The following is an 18,873-nucleotide window of genomic DNA, read 5'->3' as shown; positions in this document are numbered from 1 at the left end:
CGCCAAGCATTTAGAGGAAGAAAAGATAGCAGATGTGAAGGTAAATTTGTGAGGTGCACAACCAATGGGGCAGCAGTGATATGAAATCTCACCCTAACAACTGTGACAGAGGTTGAAAAAAGGTGTAGGACTATTAATGTACATTCAAACATTGTGGTCCAACAATGATGCAGGTTGTGGGTAGGGCTGATTGTAGATAGGATCACAGTGAACAGCAGAATATCCCAGGAAGCAATACTGGTTTAATGGGGCAAACTGTCTCTCATAAAGGTTTACATTTTATGCAATATAATAGGCAAGTAGAAAAAGAAAATTTCATATTTTGATGTTTGACACAAACATTTCCTAACTGCTTAAGTCAGGAAGATAGACACATTTGCTTCCTGTCCACCCTCAAAAACTATTGTCCTTCACAGAGTCCGTGAATGCCTCGAGTTAATGAACGTGCTCATCTCTAACTAGTAAACATCTGGGAGTAAGGCCAAGTTAGGGACAGTACTTCAAAGAATCTTGTAGTCATTTTGCAGCTGTTTAAAAGGATTCTCTGGAATTGTGGTTAGTACTAGCGAAGGCCTTGCCCAGGCTAGGCCGATCCCTGGCTCCAGCATTGATTGGGCTCTGGATTGGGCACAAAGCAGGGTGAGAGTCAAGTCCTTGATCAAGTCTTCAGCTGCAGCCAGTAGAGCACTTGTCGCAGTCAATAGGGTAAACTGGCTTATGATGCCAGCATTCATTCCATTTATGGCTGTCCTATTTCCTGTTATTGCTCCCATAGCTTTTGTTGGCTGTACAGAAGAAAATGGTGCAATATTTATGGAATATGAGAACCGACAGCTTCCTTTCCTGATATGGGAAATATTATAGAGCTTAGGAATTTTGGAAACCTTAAGTCAGGGAGTCTTGGTATTCCTGTCCAGAGACCCCTGAATGGAGCGTAATGAGAGAACACAAAACCGGGAAGGTCATGCTAGGCAAACAGTAAATGCCAGTTAGGACATTGCTTGGGCACAGATCTGGGCATCTTGTTACAAAAAAAATCATTCACACCAAAGCAAGTGTGGATGTTGTTACTAGAGCTGGAAGAGATGAAGAAAGTTTGGATAGGTTGGAATTGTTTTTTTTACAACAGAGGAGATTGAGGGGAGTTTAATCAAGGTGTACAAAATTGAGAGGCCAAGATGAGGGGGAATTGTAAGGGCCTATTTCCCTTGAAGGAGAAGGCAAGAAGTGGGTAATAAATATATCATGATGAGTTATAAAATGAAACACTCAGCAGGTCAGGAGACATCTGCAGGCAGAGAAATGGCTGATGGTTTAAGTTGAAGGAGAGGGAAGAAGCACATTAAGCTATAGGGAGGGGGGGTAAGGGCGATGCCCATGATCGGGTAAAACCAGGGTGATTGTGCTATAACGAAGTTTTCTGGTCAATGAATGAGTGGGAGCAGTGAGGGAATGAGAATGTTGATAGAAAAATGTAGACATTGTGAAAAGCTGAGTGTGAAGACGTGAATGGAAGGTCAAGCTGGACATGAACTCCACTCCCAGAGGGGGAAAAAGAAGAAAACTGGGGGGGGGTGGGGGTTGGCAGGTGGGAAACAAATAAGATGAGCCAATATCATAGACAGACGGCTGCAGAAAATTCAAGTCATTTAAAGTTGTAGAATTTATTATTGAGTCCAGTAGGTTGCAGCTCACCCAGACAGAGATGTTGTTCCTCATACTTGCGCTAGTCCTCATTGGACTAGTCCAAGAGGCCACAGATGAGTAGGTCAGAGTGGAATGGAGAACTGAAGTGGAAGGTCTGATGTATACATTCATCTCACAGAGCTGGAACAGTACTAGGCCATTGAGTCCCGTATTTCATTACATCCTCCTGCATTCGGACATGACATTTTCAGAGCATTGGACAGAATAAACATCATCAGTTTGCGCAGTAGTAAGTGTAGTCTTGGTAATTTCAGTTTTATGAAGCTTTAGACCCTTTGTTTAAAGTATATTTTGAGTTTGCAAATTGTATAAAATGAGGGTTATATAGCCTCAAGTCTGTTACAAGTAACAAATTTAACTTTCTGCTGACAATTCTGTTTTGTAGAATGCTGATCTAGCGAAAGCAGTGGGAATGTGCAGTTATAACCAGCTGGTGGAGAAGATTATCTTCTGTAAGCAGTCAGAGAACAGTGAACTAGTCAGTGAAGGTAAGGGAAAAGAAAGTCCATTCAATAATAGTCTGTACAAAGAAATAAAACTAGAGTATTGTTGAGCAATTTCAAATGCAGTTTTGTGCAGGACCCATTTGATGCAATGTGATAATTGATGTTTAGCAAAGATGACTGAAAACAATGTAATGAAAAGGTCTCCAAATCTGCAAGCTTAACAGTTACTAACCATTGTGATGAAAATTAGCTTTGAGCAGCCGAGTAATTCTGGCTGCGGAGCAAACTGATGAGGCATGATTTTTTAAGAATCCCCTCAATGCCTTTTTTAAAATTTGATGGTATAAATAAAAGGGATTTTGCTGTATGGTCACCTGGTAATTAAAAGTTGTTGATACATTGATCCTGAATCACCTATTCTCTCCAGCATCTTTAAAAGTGGAGAGGAATCGAACAGTAATCTCTGCTTCAGCTGTTAACCTGTAACCGAGCTAGGTGCTGTTTCTGAGCCCTGTTAATCAATAAAACTAAATCTTGGGCTACATCTCCTGCCTGTTCTCATTGGTTGCGTGCCACTAAGAGTACACTGTATCTTCCAGGGAGCTTTCAGGTGCAATTTCCCAACTGGTGGCAGGCCCCAGCCAAATGAGGGTCTGCAGGGCACAGGGACTTTCTGACCAACTGGTTTGCCCTGTCCCAAATATCACTGTTCTCATAGGACTTCTCACTGGACTTCTACACTTCCCACTGCCTCAGTAAAGCAGCCAACATAATCACAGACCCCCTTCCACCCCTGACATTCTCTCTTCTCCCCCCTCCCATTGGGCAGAAGATACAAAAGCCTGAAAGCACGTACCACCAGGCTCGAGGACAGCTATCCTGCTGTTATAAGACTATTGATTGGTCCCCTAGTTATGATAAGATGAACTCTCGATCTCACAATCTACCTTGTTTTGACCTTGCACTTTATTGTCTGCCTGCACTGCACTTTCTCTGTAACTGTAACACTTTATTTTGCATTCTGTTATTGCTTTTCCCATGTACTACCTCAATGTGATGAATGATCTGTGTGGAGGGCATGCAAAATAACATTTTTTCACTGTACCTCGGTACATGTGACAATAATAAACTTATTTAAGAGCCGGTGGAGAATGCTCCAGATCCAGAGGTGGTGGGGGCTGGGAAAAGGTGGGGTGGGAGAGGGGCAGGGATGTGTCCGGTAATGCAGCTGGGTGCTTAGGGTTGGGCAGCTTGGAGCACTGGGGGAAGCTGGGGGGAGGCCAGCGTCAAGGACCTGTGGGGCATGAAGAATGCTGTGGTTGGGTGTGTCGAGATGAAGTGCTGGGAGGCTGGAAACTGGAGAGCTCGGAGAAGGACAGTGGTTAGCTTGGTTCACTGGAAGCTGGGTTTAAACTTTGCAGACAGCCATGTGCCTTCTGTCAGTTAGCAGACCTGATGCACTGATTCACGTCGGCACTGCCTGGTTTGCTTGTAGTGTGGGCCGTTTGCCGACAAAGACTGGGAGATACTGTTGGCCCTCTGAGCTCTGTGGGGGGGGTTGAGCATCGCCGCAGGATCCCAGGGTAATTGTGCATGGCGGGTTGGGAGAGCAGCAGGGCAGCTCTTCAGAAAGAACAGCCTGTTACAATTAGAGGCTACATAAGCACAAGTATAAATTAAAAATTGTTTTCATTTCACAGAAGTGGGTCCTACTTTAAATATTGGGATTTAATTTGGCATAAAATTATGCAAATTGCTGGTTTTAAAAAATTTTCTGTTTATCAGGCATTCCTTTGGCATTGCAGACTGGCAGACATTGATGCACATCTGTGATTTCTGTTGAGTTTCTGATGTCAGTTAGGGAGTGAAGAAATGCTGCAGTTAGCTGCTTTCTTTCTGGAATGGCAAAACTCGCAATGAGTTGCTTCACGCATTTTATTTTTAGTGGTGCTCTTGGATTTGTACAGGTGCTGGGTGAAAGAGGATTTGGAGGATGTAAGTGATGAAAACATCATGAGCAACACAAGCTGATGTATTAGTTTCCACAGTCGGGGTAAACAATGATTTTACTTAAATTTTACTCCTCATTCTGGGTTATCAATGTTGTCTTTGAATTTATTGACATGGAGTGGAGGCTGCTGTTGGCCTCCTGAGCTCAGCAGAGCCACAGGATCCCCAAGGTAACAGTGTGTGGTGAGTTGGGAGATCAGCAGATGGTTGTAGTTGCCTTTTTATTCTTGTTATGAATGCATGATATTGTGAACTACTTGGAAGTTGTACCTCAATCACCCAAGGACACTTAACACATCTATACATACACATATAAAAAAGAATATTTGGGTTCTGATTGTCTGTGCTTTGCAAGACTGTTTCTGGCTGGTGCAATCTGACATATTTATTGTGTTACACTGTTATTATTTGACATTTAAAACCTTTACCTAATTTTTTGTAAATGAAATTTATATTTAACAAATTTTTAGTACTGCAAATAAAGCTGTTCACTTTTTTGTTATATAATATTGGAGGAAGCTTGTATTTGAAGCTTAATATCAGTCTTGGGAATTTTCTTCATTTTGTCAGTTGACAACGTAAAAGCATTTTTGAGATAAAAATCTAGATAATTAGCCTTAAAATTAAGACTAGGCCTTTGTCATTCCCATTGCTTGAATTCCAAGCTCTAAATGTGTCTAATAAGTTTCCGATTAGTATTTCTGTTTAGCTGGAATAATCTGAATAGCTTTCTTGTTTCTTTAGGTTATGTTGCAGAACAGTTTTTGAACAACTCGGCAACTCAGTTGACATACCATGGGTTATGTGAACTGATTTCTACGGTTGAAGAAGGAGAATTGTGTGTGTTCTTCAGAAATAACCATTTTAGCACTATGACAAAATGCAAGGTATTATTTCACATTTTAAAATATTTAGCTTAAGACTTAATACTGTGTATTCGAAATGCTGTCTCTTGAAAAAAGGACAAGTTTTCCAAATAGATTGCCTTCCAAGTATAGTAACTGACAAGAGTGAGTAGAGAATGGAAGGAAATAGACCACGTGCAGGCAGATGGGATTAGTTTCCGTTGGCACAGACACTGGGCCAAAGGGCCTGTTCCTGTGTTGTCCTGTTCTGTGTTCTGTTGTAACACCTGCATCTGTTGATCCTTGTTGCAGGAAATATTTCATGAAAACTAGCAAGTTGGCATTATATTTCTTGGGTCAAGTTGTAAATTTACCCAGGGAATCAACTTGTACCCAGTCAAGTGGACTTCAGAATTGAATCAGAAGTTCCTGCGTGCAGACTTGATCTAAATGAAATGTAATTTGATGTATCTCATTGTTAGTTTGTTTCCAATGTTTACCCTCATTATATTTATCCCAAGGCATTTACAGGTGGGTCATACACTCCACTGTGACTACACAATGGCTTTCTGCATCAATATGTTGAGGAAGCAACTAGGGAAAAGGCAATGAGAAAGGGTTAAAATTGATAATTGTGTTGTAAAGGGATCTTAAGGAAAGAGTGACTGATCTGGCAGGGGGATGGTAACCAGGATGCTAGGTTACAAGATGCTAAGGTGAGGGAGAAAGTGTATAGAAACGAATCCATTGAGGATGGCAAGAATGACAGGCAGGTGATAAGTCAGGATAATTTACTGAATAATAGAAGTACAACAAATCCGGATGTTAGGATACAGAATGTTAGGATCGGGGATGAGGATGTTCGGATACCGAATGTTAGGATAGGGGATGAGGTCTACACGAACATGTCTAAGATAGTAGGTAGCGAAGATAGTAAGAAGGATGGACAGGTAGAAAGTCAGGATAATCTGCTGATCAATAGAGGTACAATAAAATCAATAGCAGATACCAGTCTAAACATACTATATTTAAATGCACGTAGCATCAGGAATAAAGTAGATGACCTAGTGGCACAACTACAGGTTAATAAATATGACATCGTTGCAATCACTGAGTCGTGGCTTCATGATGGATGTGATTGGGAACTGAATGTCAAGGGGTATACAGTATATAGGAAGGATAGGAGGGTAGGCAGAGGGGGAGGTGTGGCCATGATGGTTAGTAGCGATATAAAATCAATAGAAAGGAAGGACATTGGGTCAGAGGAGGTGGAATCCTTATGGGTGGAGCTGAGAAATAGCAAGGGTAAAAGAACAATAATAGCAGTCATATATAGGCCCCCGAACAGCAGTCAGGAAGTGGACCATAAGTTGCAGATTGAGATAGAAAAAGCATGTCAGAGTGACAATGTGAAGATAATTATGGGGGATTTTAACATGAAGGTGGACTGGGAAATGCAGCAAGGCGGTAGTACTCAGGAGAGTGAGTTTGTGGAATGTCTAAGGGATGTTTTTCTGGAGCAACTTATTGAGGAGCCCACCAGGGGATCGGCTGTTTTGGATTGGGTGCTGTGTAGTGAACCCGAGGTGATTAGGGAACTAAAGGTAAAGGAACCACTGGGAACAAGTGATCACAATATGATTGAGTTTAGTTTCAAGTTTGAGAAGGAGAAGCTGATAACTGGTGTATCGATATTTCAGTGGAATAAGGGAAATTACAAAGGTATGAGAGATGAGTTGGCCCAAATTGATTGGAGGAGTAAGTTAGCTGGAGGGACGGCAGAGGAAAAATGGAAGAAATTTCTACAGGAAATAAGGACAATGCAGGACAGATATATTCCAAGAAAAAAGAAGGTTTTGAATGGAAAAAAGGCACAGATGTGGATAACGAGGGAGGTGAAGGATAAAATAAAAGCAAAAGGGGCGGCGTACAAAGTAGCAAAAATTAGTGGGAAAACAGAAGATTGGAACGATTTTAAAAATCTGCAGAGAGAAACTAAGAAGGTCATTAGGAAAGCAAAGATGAGTTACGAAAGGAAGCTGGCGGACAACATTCGGAAGGATTCTAAGAGTTTTTTTAAATACATAAGGAATAAAAGAGAGACACGGGTTGACATAGGACCAATTGATAACGGTGCAGGAGGTATTATAATGGATGATAGTGAGATGGCAAGGGAATTGAATGAATATTTTGCATCGGTCTTCACCGTGGAGGACATAAGCAATGTGCCCGTTAGTCAGGAGTCTCACGAATTGGAGCTGAGTTCAATTGAGATTAATAGGGAGAAGGTGCTTGGAAAACTAAAGGGGCTTAAGGCTGATAAGTCTCCCGGACCGGATGAGGTGCATCCCCGGGTTCTGAAGGAGGTGGCTGTGGAGATAGCAGAGGCGTTGGCGATTATTTTTCAGGAATCGATAGATTCTGGCATGGTTCCGGAGGACTGGAGGGTAGCGAATGTAGTTCCGTTATATAAGAAAGGTGGGAGGCAGCACAAAGGCAATTACAGACCTATTAGTCTGACGTCAGTGGTGGGAAAATTATTGGAGTCTATCCTCAAGGAGGAGGTTACCGAATACCTAGAGGCGCAAGGCAAGATAGGACCTAGTCAACATGGTTTTGTGAAGGGGAGGTCCTGTCTGACCAACCTATTGGAGTTTTTTGAAGAAATCACAGGTAGGGTGGATAAGGGAGAGGCGGTAGATGTTGTGTATTTAGACTTTCAAAAGGCCTTCGATAAGGTGCCTCACAAGAGACTGATTAATAAGATGAGAGGTCATGGAATTATGGGCAGGGTAGCAAAATGGGTGGAGAATTGGCTGGTTGGCAGGAAGCAAAGGGTGGAAATAAAAGGATCTCGTTCTGGTTGGTTACCGGTTACTAGTGGTGTGCCGCAAGGGTCGGTGTTGGGGCCTCTCCTTTTTACCTTGTACATCAATGATTTGGATGATGGAATAAATGGTTGTGTGGCTAAGTTTGCGGATGACACCAAGATAAGTGGAGGAGTAGGGAGCATAGAGGAAATAGAAAGAATGCAGAGGGACCTAGACAGTTTAGGAGAATGGGCAAGAAAATGGCAGATGAGATTCAATGTTGAGAAATGTGCAGTTGTACACTTTGGAAGTAGAAATAAGCGGGTAGATTATTATCTAGAAGGAGAGAAGATTGATAGTGCGGTAGTACAAAGGGACTTGGGGGTACTTATACAAGATACCTTAAAAGTTAACCACCAGGTTGGATCGGTGGTTAAGAAAGCGAATGCTATGTTGGCATTCATCTCGAGAGGTATAGTGTATAAAAGTAAGGAAGTGTTGATGAGGCTCTACGGGGCGCTAGTGAGGCCTCATTTGGAATACTGTGCGCAGTTTTGGGCCCCGCATCTTAGGAAGGATGTGCTGACGTTGGAGAGGGTTCAGAGGAGATTTACGAGAATGATTCCAGGAATGAAAGGGCTTAAGTACGATGAGCGTTTGTCGGCTCTTGGACTGTACTCGCTGGAGTACAGAAGGATGAGAGGGGACCTCGTAGCGACATTTAAAATGTTGACAGGTAAGGATAGAGTAGATGTGGCTAGGCTGTTTCCCTTGGTGGGCGTGTCCAGGACCAGAGGGCACAATCTTAGAATTAGAGGGTACAGTTTCAAGACAGAGATGAGGAGAAGTTTCTTTACCAGAGGGTGGTGAAATTGTGGAACTCCTTGCCACGCACAGCAGTGGAGGCCAGATCAGTGGGGGTGTTCAAGGAGGAGATAGACAGATATCTAAATAGTCAGGGTATCAAGGGATATGGGGATAAGGCTGGCAAATGGGATTAGAATAGTTTTTTTTTCTCTCTCTTTTTTTCCCACCCCATTTCTTTTTCCCTTTTCCTTGGAGCAGACTCGATGGGCCGAATGGCCTGCTTCTGCTCCCTTATCTTGTGATCTTGTGATATGATAGAATTCTGCACTGAGTGAAAATAATCCAAAATTAGGGTCTTAAATCAAAACAGAGACTATGAAGGCATGAGAGGAGAGTTGGCTGTGGTTGATGGGGAAAATACATTGAAAGGTATGGTTGTGGATAGACAATAGCTTTCATTTAAAGAAATAATGCATATGCAGCAGAAAAAATATTCCTTTCGTGCACAAAAATCCAACAGGAAAAGTGGTCCATCTGTGTCTAACAGGAGAAATTAAAGATGGTACTAAACCCAAGAACAGGTTTCAAGTTGCCAAAAACATGAGCATAGAGAGCTTTGGCAAAGGCTGGCTGAGAAATTGATACAAGAAGGCAGGTTAGAATATGAGAGTAACTTGGCAAGAAACATTAAAAACAGATGCTAAGTATGTAAAAAGGAAAAAGCTACTGAGGTCAAATGTGAATCCCTTACGTGACAGAGATGGGAGAATTTATAATGGGGAATAAGAAAACATTGTTTTTATGGAGGAAATCTCAGAAAAAAAGACTCGACTGAGGATGTGGATCTGAAGGAAATAAGTCATAGTTATTCTGCACAGAAGCAGGCCATTTGGCCCACCATGTCCACGCTGACGATCAAGCACCTGTTGAAACTAATCCCTTTAACCAGCATTTGCTGTGAAGCATTCTATATATTGGTGATCTAAGTACTGGTCTAGATGCTCCTTAATTGTTGAGGATAACTGCCTCCACCGTCACTTATGTGTTCTAGATCACATCTACACACAAGTGAAAAACTTCTTGCACTAATCCCCTGTAAACCTCTTGCCCTCTTAACCTAAACATATCCTCTCTGGTTTTAACTAGGTGTGCTATGGGGGAAATGTCTCCTATTATCTCCCTTACCTCTGCCCCTCACTATTTTGTATAATACCATTAGGAACCCCTCTGCTGTCTCTGCTACAAGGAACACTAACCGTCATTGAGTGCTCAAGCAGTCTCAAGGGGCCATAGAACTGACAACTTATTCCTATTTCTTATGTGCAAGGACTACTTGAGTTTGCAGATGACACAAAACTTAGAAATGTGGTAAGCAATGAGCAGGATTCAAATGGATTTCAAGAGGATGTAGAAAGGCAGGTGGAATGGGCAGTTATGTGGTAGATGAAGAACAAAGAGGCAAATGAATGAAATGGGCAAATTCTAAAGACTGCAGGGACAGAGCTGAAGGTGGCAGAACAGGCTGAGACCAATTTTATGCATTATCAAAAAAGCAGAAGGTTAAGTACTAGCATTAAACAAAAAAGTACTAGAGAAATTGCAAGACGTAAAACTGGAAAGTCCTAAAGAGCTGATGATCTACATCCCAGAGTTGGCTATGGGGATAGTGAGCACTCTGGTAATCAACTTCCAGAATTCTATAGAATCTGGAATTGGCCCTGTGAACTGGAGGGTAACAAGTGTGGCTACTTAATTTGATAGAGGAGGAATTTAGAAAATAAAATCAAATCTTAAGGTGTTGGAAACACTCAGCACTTTGGGCTGCATTTGAAAAGAGAGAAAGTTATTGTTTCAGGTCGAAGACTCATTGTCAGAATTGGGAAAGAGGGAAAATCAAGTAGGTTTAAGTTGCAGACAGTGGGGCAGGGATAGATTGAATTAAGGGGATGTCTTGGGACTAGGGTTATTGCAGTGATGTGCTGGTGATGAAGCCATCTGGTTGATAAATTAATGAGCAAAATTAGACAACCAAACAACAACAATCTATTTGCCTTGTGTCAATGGTAGGGAAAATCCTAGAATCTGAAATCAGGGATATATAACCTCTGACATGTAGGAGTCATTTAAAAGAGTTATCAATAGTTCAGGGCCAACGTATTTTGATAACAGTGAAAGGTAAAAATGGCAAGAATAAGGAACCTGGGGTGATGGAAGTTATTGACTTGTTTGATCGGGGGGAAAAAAAGCATATGACAAGTATAGACAACTACAATCAAGCGAGTCCCTTGAGGAATATAGAGTGTAGGAGAATACTTAAAGAAATTAGGACGGCAAAAGGAGGCCATGACATATGCTTTGCATGTCAGATTGAGTATGGGGAACGAGAGTAGCTGGGGAAAGAGTGGGTCCTGCTGTGGAGCCCAGGAGTGTGGGGCAAGGTCCTGAGTAAATACTTATCATCTGAATTCCCCAAGAAGGGCATAGAACATAGTGAGTTCAAGGAGGGATTTGTTGATATTCTGGAGAATGTCAATATTGAGAAGGTGGGAGTGTGATGTCCTGGAACACAAAAGGGTGGACAGATCCCCCAGGGCTAGATGAGATGTATACCAGAATGTCATGGGAAAGAAGATAGTAAGGGCCCTGGTGGGGAATTTTGCATCCTTGGTAGCCACAGCCAAAGTGTCAGAAGACTAGAGGATCACTAATGTTATTCCTTTATTTAAGAAGGGCAGCAGGGATAAACTAGGTAACCACAGACCAGCGAGCCTTGTATCAGTGGTGGGGAAATTATTGAAGAAAATTCTAAGAGACAAATTTGTGTTCATTTGGAAAGGCAGGGACTGATTAGGGATAGTCAGCATGGATTTGTGCAGGGGAAAACCTGCATCACTAATTTGTTTTTTGAAGAGGTAACTAAGGAGATTGAAGGCAGTTTGGTAGCTGTTGTCTATATGGACTTCAGTAAGGCATTTGACAAGGTTCTGCATGGTAGGCTGGTCCACAAGTTAAGGCAAATGGCATCCAAGACAAACTGCTTAATGGATCTAAAATAGCTTTGGTGATAGGAGGCAGAGGGTAGACTTGGAAAGATTTTTTTTTGGTTGTGTCTGTGATTGGTGGTATACTGCAGGGACTGGTGTAGGACCTTTGCTGTTTGTAATGTATATTAATGACTCAGATGTGAATGTAAGAAGTATGATTAGTAAATTTGCAGATGACAAACTGGTGGTGTTGTATATAGCAAGGAAAGTTGTTAAAGGCTACAGCAAGATGTAATTCAGTTGGAAAATTGAGTGGAGCATTGGTACATGGAATTTAATCCTGACAAATGTGATGTCATGCATTTAGTGAAGTCAATTAGGGGTTGGGCATGTACTTTAAATGGTAGGGCATTATGGAAAGTTGATGAACAGAGACCTAGGGGTCCAAGTCCATAGTTTCCTGAAAGTGGTAACACGGTAGTGTAGTTAAGAAGGCATATGGCATGCTTTGTCTTCATAAGTTGGGACAAAGAATATAAGAGTTGGGATGTTATGTTGCAACTTTACAAAATATTTTTTAGGCTGCATTTGGAGTATTGTATGCGGTTCTGGTCACCACACTATAGGAAGAATGTTGTTATGCTGGAGAGAATACAGAGAAGATTAAGCAGGATGTTGCCTGGATTGAAGAACTTTAAATATGGGGAGAGATTGGACCTGAGCTGGTTTTCCCTGGAGCGAAGGAGGCTGAGGGATGACCTGAGAGAAGTGTTTAAGTATATACTTGTATACTGTAAGTATAGAAGTATACAAGAAGCATAGATCAGGTGGTTAGTCAAAATGCTTTTCCCCACAGTAGGGGTATCAAAACCAAGAGGTCATGGCATAGCTTTAAGGTGAGAGGAAGGAGTTTTAAAGGAGATCTGAGGGGAAAATGTTTTACACAGATTGTGGTTGATATCTGGAGCTTGCTGCCAGAAGTAGTGGTGGAATTAGATACAATCTCTACGTTTAATGAGTTCATTCAAAACAGATGTGATGTGGAAGAAGTGCAGGGAAATAGTGCTGAGATACAAGATCAGCTGCGATCTTCATGAATACTGGAGCAGGACCAAATGGCCGCCTCCTGCTCCTATTTATGATGATATGAGGTTGATGTGAACACAAACCTTAACAATGGAAAGGGAGTGAGGTGATGGGAAATGATCCAGAATGTATACTTCAGCTTCCAATGAAAGACTGGCACCTTATTGTCCCTTTGATAGTTTATAATGATATACTGTATCTGACAAAGAACAGTGTTGTAAGAATGCAGCATGTCAGCTCCTAACAGTTTTGCATTATGAGACATCTGAAGCTGGTGCTATCTTTGGGAATGTGTGAGATGTCCTGGATATTTTTGTTACCCAGTCTGCCAATGGATTTGACTGATATGATTGGCCAGTTTCCTCCCAGGCTTGCATTATCCACTACGGGTGAGCCCGACAGAACCTCAAAAGCATTGCAGTACTTAAAATTATAATGAAACAACACACAGACCAGGGACAAAGTGCTGGGGTTAGTGCAGATTGGTACTTGATGATCAGCATGTGCATGGTGAGCCTGAGGGTCTTTTTCCGTGGTGTACCTCTGATTGATAACAGTTCTTGCTCAGTAATGAGTTATTGTGGTCGCCCCTCTGCTCTCAACTCCTTAATGCTTGCTGTTCAGTGAGCATTGCTTTCATTAGTAAAATAGTTGAAAGGAAGCTTAAATTTAATTAATTCCATTGGAATGGAGTTTAACAGCACTGAAATTCAGGCATATGTATGGCTCTAAAATAGGGGATTGTTAGATGGATTCTCCTTTGAATATCAAAAGTGCACTAATTGGCCATTTCTTTTTGTTCAAAGACCCTTGGAGACAATTTTTTTTGCAGGCCCCCCCCACTTCCCCCACCCTTGCTTACTTTCCTGTCCTATGCTCTCGTTTTGTTTTCTCTCATTCTCTTCTACTTGCAATCTCCTGCTTTCACTGTGTGCAAATCTCCTGCACCTGAATTATTATCTAAATGGAGAAAGATTGCAGATGGAGCTGTGTACAGAGGGATCAAGTGGTTGTGCATGAATCACAGAAAAAGTAGGCAGCTGTAGCAGATAGTTAGGAAGGCAAATGGCGTATTGATCTTCAGGATCGTATGAAAAAGAACATCTGATGAGGAAGTAAGTGGGGGAATGGGATAGATGGAATTGCTGAGTTGGAATAGACTTGATGGGCTAAATAACCTCCTGTGTTTTGAGAAATATGAACAGTGTTATCAGTACTTTCAATCTGCTGGAGCAGTTATAGAAGCTAGTGCTTTTGAAAGATCATTAATGCATCCACGATTTCTGTGGCCACCTCTTCTGGAAGCTTGCAATGTAAATTGTCAAAGCCAGGAAATGTCTTTTAAAACTCAATTTCTCTTTGACACCAATCACCTGAAATACATCACTTATCAGTCTCTTGATTCCCTCATATTTCTGTTAGTTTGTATTTTCCAGGATAAGAACATGTAAAATATTTGTCCATAATATCAGTTTTCTTTCCCCTCAATAAATTTTTCACCTTTTGCCTCGAAGTGATTCACATCTTTCACTTTTTTTTTACATAAATGTTGTGCTATATTTCCTAATCAGCTCTCATATTCTGCCACCTTGCTCTTTTATCAATTTTTTTGGTCCCCAGTTGCTTGTTCTGAAAATGCCATTTCCTCAGGCTTCTGATATTGCTGATGTTTTAAGCCTCTAATGCTTTTTTAAACTGTTTAGTTAGCACAGATGGATTATTTTCCCTGTGCATTTATTTTTCGGTGAAATATACATTTGTGAATTATGAAACATTCCCTGAGATTGTTTATTTGCTGGGAAACCTTTCAATCTAATTTCCCTTATACTTGTGTAAATGGTTTCATTTAAATTCTGAATTTTAGTTTGCAATTGAAGAGAAATTGACCATATTTTTTTTCTCGTGAATTCATCACTATAAGATTATGAACTAACCCTGTCTCTGTACAACGTAAAGCCCTGATAATCCACTATCTGATGATATGGAAATCATGATGGTGCAGCATCTGGCTCACTAGGTAATGTTTCCTACACTCCCTTTCAACTCACCGGGACCCCCTTTCTTGCACCCCCCTTTAGACCTTCTGGGTTCACTGGTAAACCTATTGTAAAAAAAGTGAATTATAAGTGTTATAGAATTGTACAGCACAGAAACAGGCCCTTCGGCCCAACTCATCCATGCCGATCATGAATCCCATCTAAACTTGTCCCTTTTGGCCCTGTTTGGTCCATATCCCTTTAAACCTTTCCCATCCATATACCTATCCAAGTACCTTTTAAATGTTGTCAATGTACCTGCCACAACCACTTCCTCTAGCAGCTCATTCCATATAGTGACCACCCTCTGGGTGAAAAAGTTGCCCCTCAACTTCCTATTAAATCTTTCCCCTCTAAACCTATGCCCTCTAGTTCTCGATTTCCCAATCCTGGGAAAAATACTGCGCAGTATGTTGGGGTAACATCTGTTACTCTGCAAAATCTGTCAGCCCAGCACTACCAAAGTCCCTGTATGCTGATTTAACGGAGTTTACTGCATGAGCTATTGTATAAAATAGCCTGGAAATCAAATAAAAATAGATTTCTGGAAGTAGTCAGCAGGTCAAGCAGCATTCTGGGCAGAGAAACACAAAGCTTATGTTTCAGGTCATTAGTGACAACTAGTACTGCTGCTTCGCAGCTTCAGCAACCCACATTTGATCCTGACCCCTGGTGCTGTCGGAGTGGAGTTTACACGTTCTCCCTTTGACTGTGTAGGTTCCCCCCAGTGCTCTTGTTTCCTCTCACATCCCAGAGCTGCGCTGTTTGGTTGGCTACTTGTGATTGGCCACTGTGCAGGTGGGTGGGAGGAGAATCGGGGTGGAGCTGATGGGAAGGTGAGAGAACCTCAGTTACAGGGAAGTGGTGAAATGGATTACTCTTGAGAGCTGGCATTGACTCATTGGGCTGAGGGCCCACGTTCTCTGTTGTAAGAAATTATGAAAAATTAAGTCAATAACCCTGTGTCAGAGCTGGAATATAAAGGAAGCAGGAAAAAGCTTAAACAGGAAATCAGGAGGGCTAAAAGGGGCTATGAAATGTCCTTGGTGACTCGGATTAAGGAAAGTCCCAAGGCATTTTATGCATACACTAAGAAGAAGAGAGTAGCTAGGAAAAGAGTAGGATCACTTGAGAGCAAAGGAGGGATCTATACCTGGAGCCAGAGGAAGTAGGCGATGTACTGCATGATTAGTTTGCATCGGTGTTCACCAAAGCAAAGGACCTGGAAAATGGTGAGACCAGGGAGGGGCATGTTCATATTCTGAGGCATTTTGAAGGAGGAGGTTGGGTCTCTTGAAGAACATTAAGACATTAAAGTAGAGGAGGTAAATTGAGGGAGGCAAGAGAAAGAGATTGCTGGGACCTTGGTAGAGATCTTGTTATCTGAGGTCCCAGGGGAGAATAGCAAAACGTTTGTTTCTTTCAGAAGAGCAACAAGGATAATTTAGCAAATTATAGACCAGGGAGTCTTGCATTGCTGTAGGGAAATTATTGGGGAAGATTTTTGGGGATAGGATTTACTCATTTGGAAAAGCATGGACTTGTTAGGGCTAGTCAACATGGCTTTGTGCAGGGGAGGTCATAATCCTACAAACTTGATTGAGCTCTTTGAGGAGGTGATGAAGGTGATTAAGGTTAGGGTAGTGGATGTTGTATACATGGACTTTAATGCATTTGACAGAGGTCCTTTGTCACTGATCCAGAAAATTATGGCACATGGGGTCCATGGTGACTTGGTAGATTGGGTTCAAAATTGGCTTGGCCATTGAAGGTAGAGGGTCGTGGTGGAAAATGTTATTCTGACTGGTGTTCCACAGGGATTGGTGTTGAACCTCAGTTGTTTGTGACGTATATATAAAAAAAAGGTTTGGACAAAACCTTAGATGGGCTGATCAGTAAGTCTGTAGATGAGATGAAAATTGGCAGAATTGTTGATGGTGAGGAAGGTTGTCCAAGGATACAGCAGGATATTGATCAGCTGGAAATATGGGCAGAGAAATGGCAGATGGAGTTTATCAGGACAAGTGTGGGGTGCTGTACTTTGGGATGTCAAGTGTAAGAGGAAAGTATACAGTAAATGGCAGGACCCTTAGGAGCACTGATGTACAGAGGGATCTTAGGGTGCAAGTCCATAGCTCCCTGAAAGTGGCAACCCAGGTGGATAAGGTGGTAAAGAAGGCAAATGGCATGTTTGCCTTCATTGCCTGGGGTGTTGAGGATGAAAGTCAGTCATTTTGCAGCTGTATAAAATTTTGATGAGGCCACATTTGGAATATTGTATGCAGTTCTGGCTACCCCATTACAGGAAGGATGTGGAGGTTTTGGAGAAGGTGCAGAAGAGGTTTACCAGGCTGTTGCCTGGATTAGAGTGTCTTGGCTCTAAAGAGACTTTGGACAAACTTGGATCGTTTTCTTTGGATGGAGAAGTGACCTGCTAGAAGTTTATAAAATTAAGGAGTTGTAGATAGGGGAGATAGTTAGTTCATTTCCCAGGATGAAAATGTCAAATACTTGAGGGCATTGGTTTAAAGTGAGAGGGAGAAAGCTTAAAGGATATGTGCAAGGCAAGTTTTTTTTTTACAGAGTGCTAGGGGTCTGGGATGTGCTACCAGGGCAAGTAGTGGAAATAGGTACAATGGCAACATTTCAGAGGTATTTAGACAAGCACGTGAACAGGCAGGGAATGGAGGGATGTAGACCATGTGTGGGCAAATTGGACAAGTTTAATTTGGCGGCATGGTTGGCGCAGACATGGTGGGCAGAAGAGCCTATTCCTGTGCTGTACAGTTCTCTGGATAAAGCCGACCATCTTGTTTTGATTCCATGTTGCCCCAGAAAACTATATTGAATGTATTCTGTGAAGCTATCCTCTTGACTACTTTTACCAATTTGATTTTGTTCATGTAGACCAAAAGCCTCGTCCCATTTCTATTTAATTGCTTTTTGTTTTACTATAAGATCATATTTCTTGATTAATACTCTTTCCAACTGTAGTGCCGTTGTTTGGAGCCCTACAAATATTCACACTTATCTCATCTCCAGCTGTACAGACTCTATCTACTGTTCATCCAGGCCAAGATCACTTCTATGGTCAATATTATTAAGTTTGTCTCACCCCATGCTTCCTTTTTTGGATGTCCTTTCCAAATGTCAAGTACCTGGGAATAGTTCCTTGCGTTCCCTGGTCACCATGAAAGCATGCCTCTGGAACTGCTGTTAGGTCGAACCTTTTCATCTTTATTCTTGTGATTAGTTTGTCTAACCTATTACCAATGGTAAATGCTTTCAGATGCAGTCAAAATTGGAAACTTGGCTTTGATCTTTCTCCGTCAATGTATTAATTCTCTAACCCAAATTCAACCCCACTCCCCCCTTCAACACAAAAACGCACTCTCAGGAATGCAAGGTAAGAATCACACCTAACCACATGGTTAATGAAATCTTGAAATCTATCTTTTGTCAAAAGATTTCATTGTTTGAAAATGCTGTGTGTAACATTTTTGGTAGCACTTTCAGTCAGCTGGTGTATAATCAGCTAGTCTCTACAGTTTAGCATTAATGGCTTATTGAGGATGCTACTTGTGATCTGACATTACATTATAGCTTTTTCTGTCTGCCTAGGTGGACCTAAAAGATCCCATGGTGTTATTTAAAGATCAGTGAGTTTTCATGGTGGCCTTGCTAACATTTGTCCCGAAATTAACCACCATAAACAGATGTTCTGGATTTTTTCTTTACTGTTTGCATAACCTATACTTCACTTACTCCCCTCAGTATCTTAAATATGTAATTGCATTTTATTTCAAAACTAACTGGTTGTAAACTGGAAGCCTGCTTACCTTGGTCCTTCAGTAAATGCTTTGTTAGTAGGTTTAACAGTTGCAGGCTTTACATCAGTTCTGTTTGCATGTCTATGTCCATTGTTTATCTATTTTCTGATCAAATTTTACAAGTTACTGCACCAGTGCTTTGCAAAGAGTTTTTTTTAAACAATCCTTGTTTGAAATAGGGCGATAAATATTTATAATCTAGATGTGACTTTTTGGCCTATTAGGTCTGTGCTTGAGCAGTTCCAATATAATTCATGAAAATCAGAAAACAACTGCAGATGCTGGAAGTCTCAAAAATGGAAAATGCTGGAA

At 41.5% G+C, this 18,873-nt stretch overlaps 1 protein-coding gene across 4 annotated transcripts in view; it reads left to right on the top strand.

Annotated features, from left to right (window-relative positions):
* The window catches only part of mindy2 (MINDY lysine 48 deubiquitinase 2), a 61,228-nt gene that overhangs the window by 18,058 nt on the left and 24,297 nt on the right, over positions 1–18,873 (top strand). For all 4 annotated transcript variants that reach the window (XM_052040520.1, XM_052040521.1, XM_052040519.1 and 1 more), the window contains 2 exons: positions 2,093–2,195; positions 4,908–5,050. In XM_052040520.1, the coding sequence (XP_051896480.1) occupies positions 2,093–2,195; positions 4,908–5,050 (246 nt within the window). The remainder of the gene's footprint in view (positions 1–2,092; positions 2,196–4,907; positions 5,051–18,873) is intronic.

Source organism: Pristis pectinata, chromosome 28, assembly GCF_009764475.1.
Source record: "Pristis pectinata isolate sPriPec2 chromosome 28, sPriPec2.1.pri, whole genome shotgun sequence".
Lineage (NCBI taxonomy): Eukaryota > Metazoa > Chordata > Chondrichthyes > Rhinopristiformes > Pristidae > Pristis > Pristis pectinata.
This window is presented reverse-complemented; position numbering and strand designations above follow the sequence as displayed.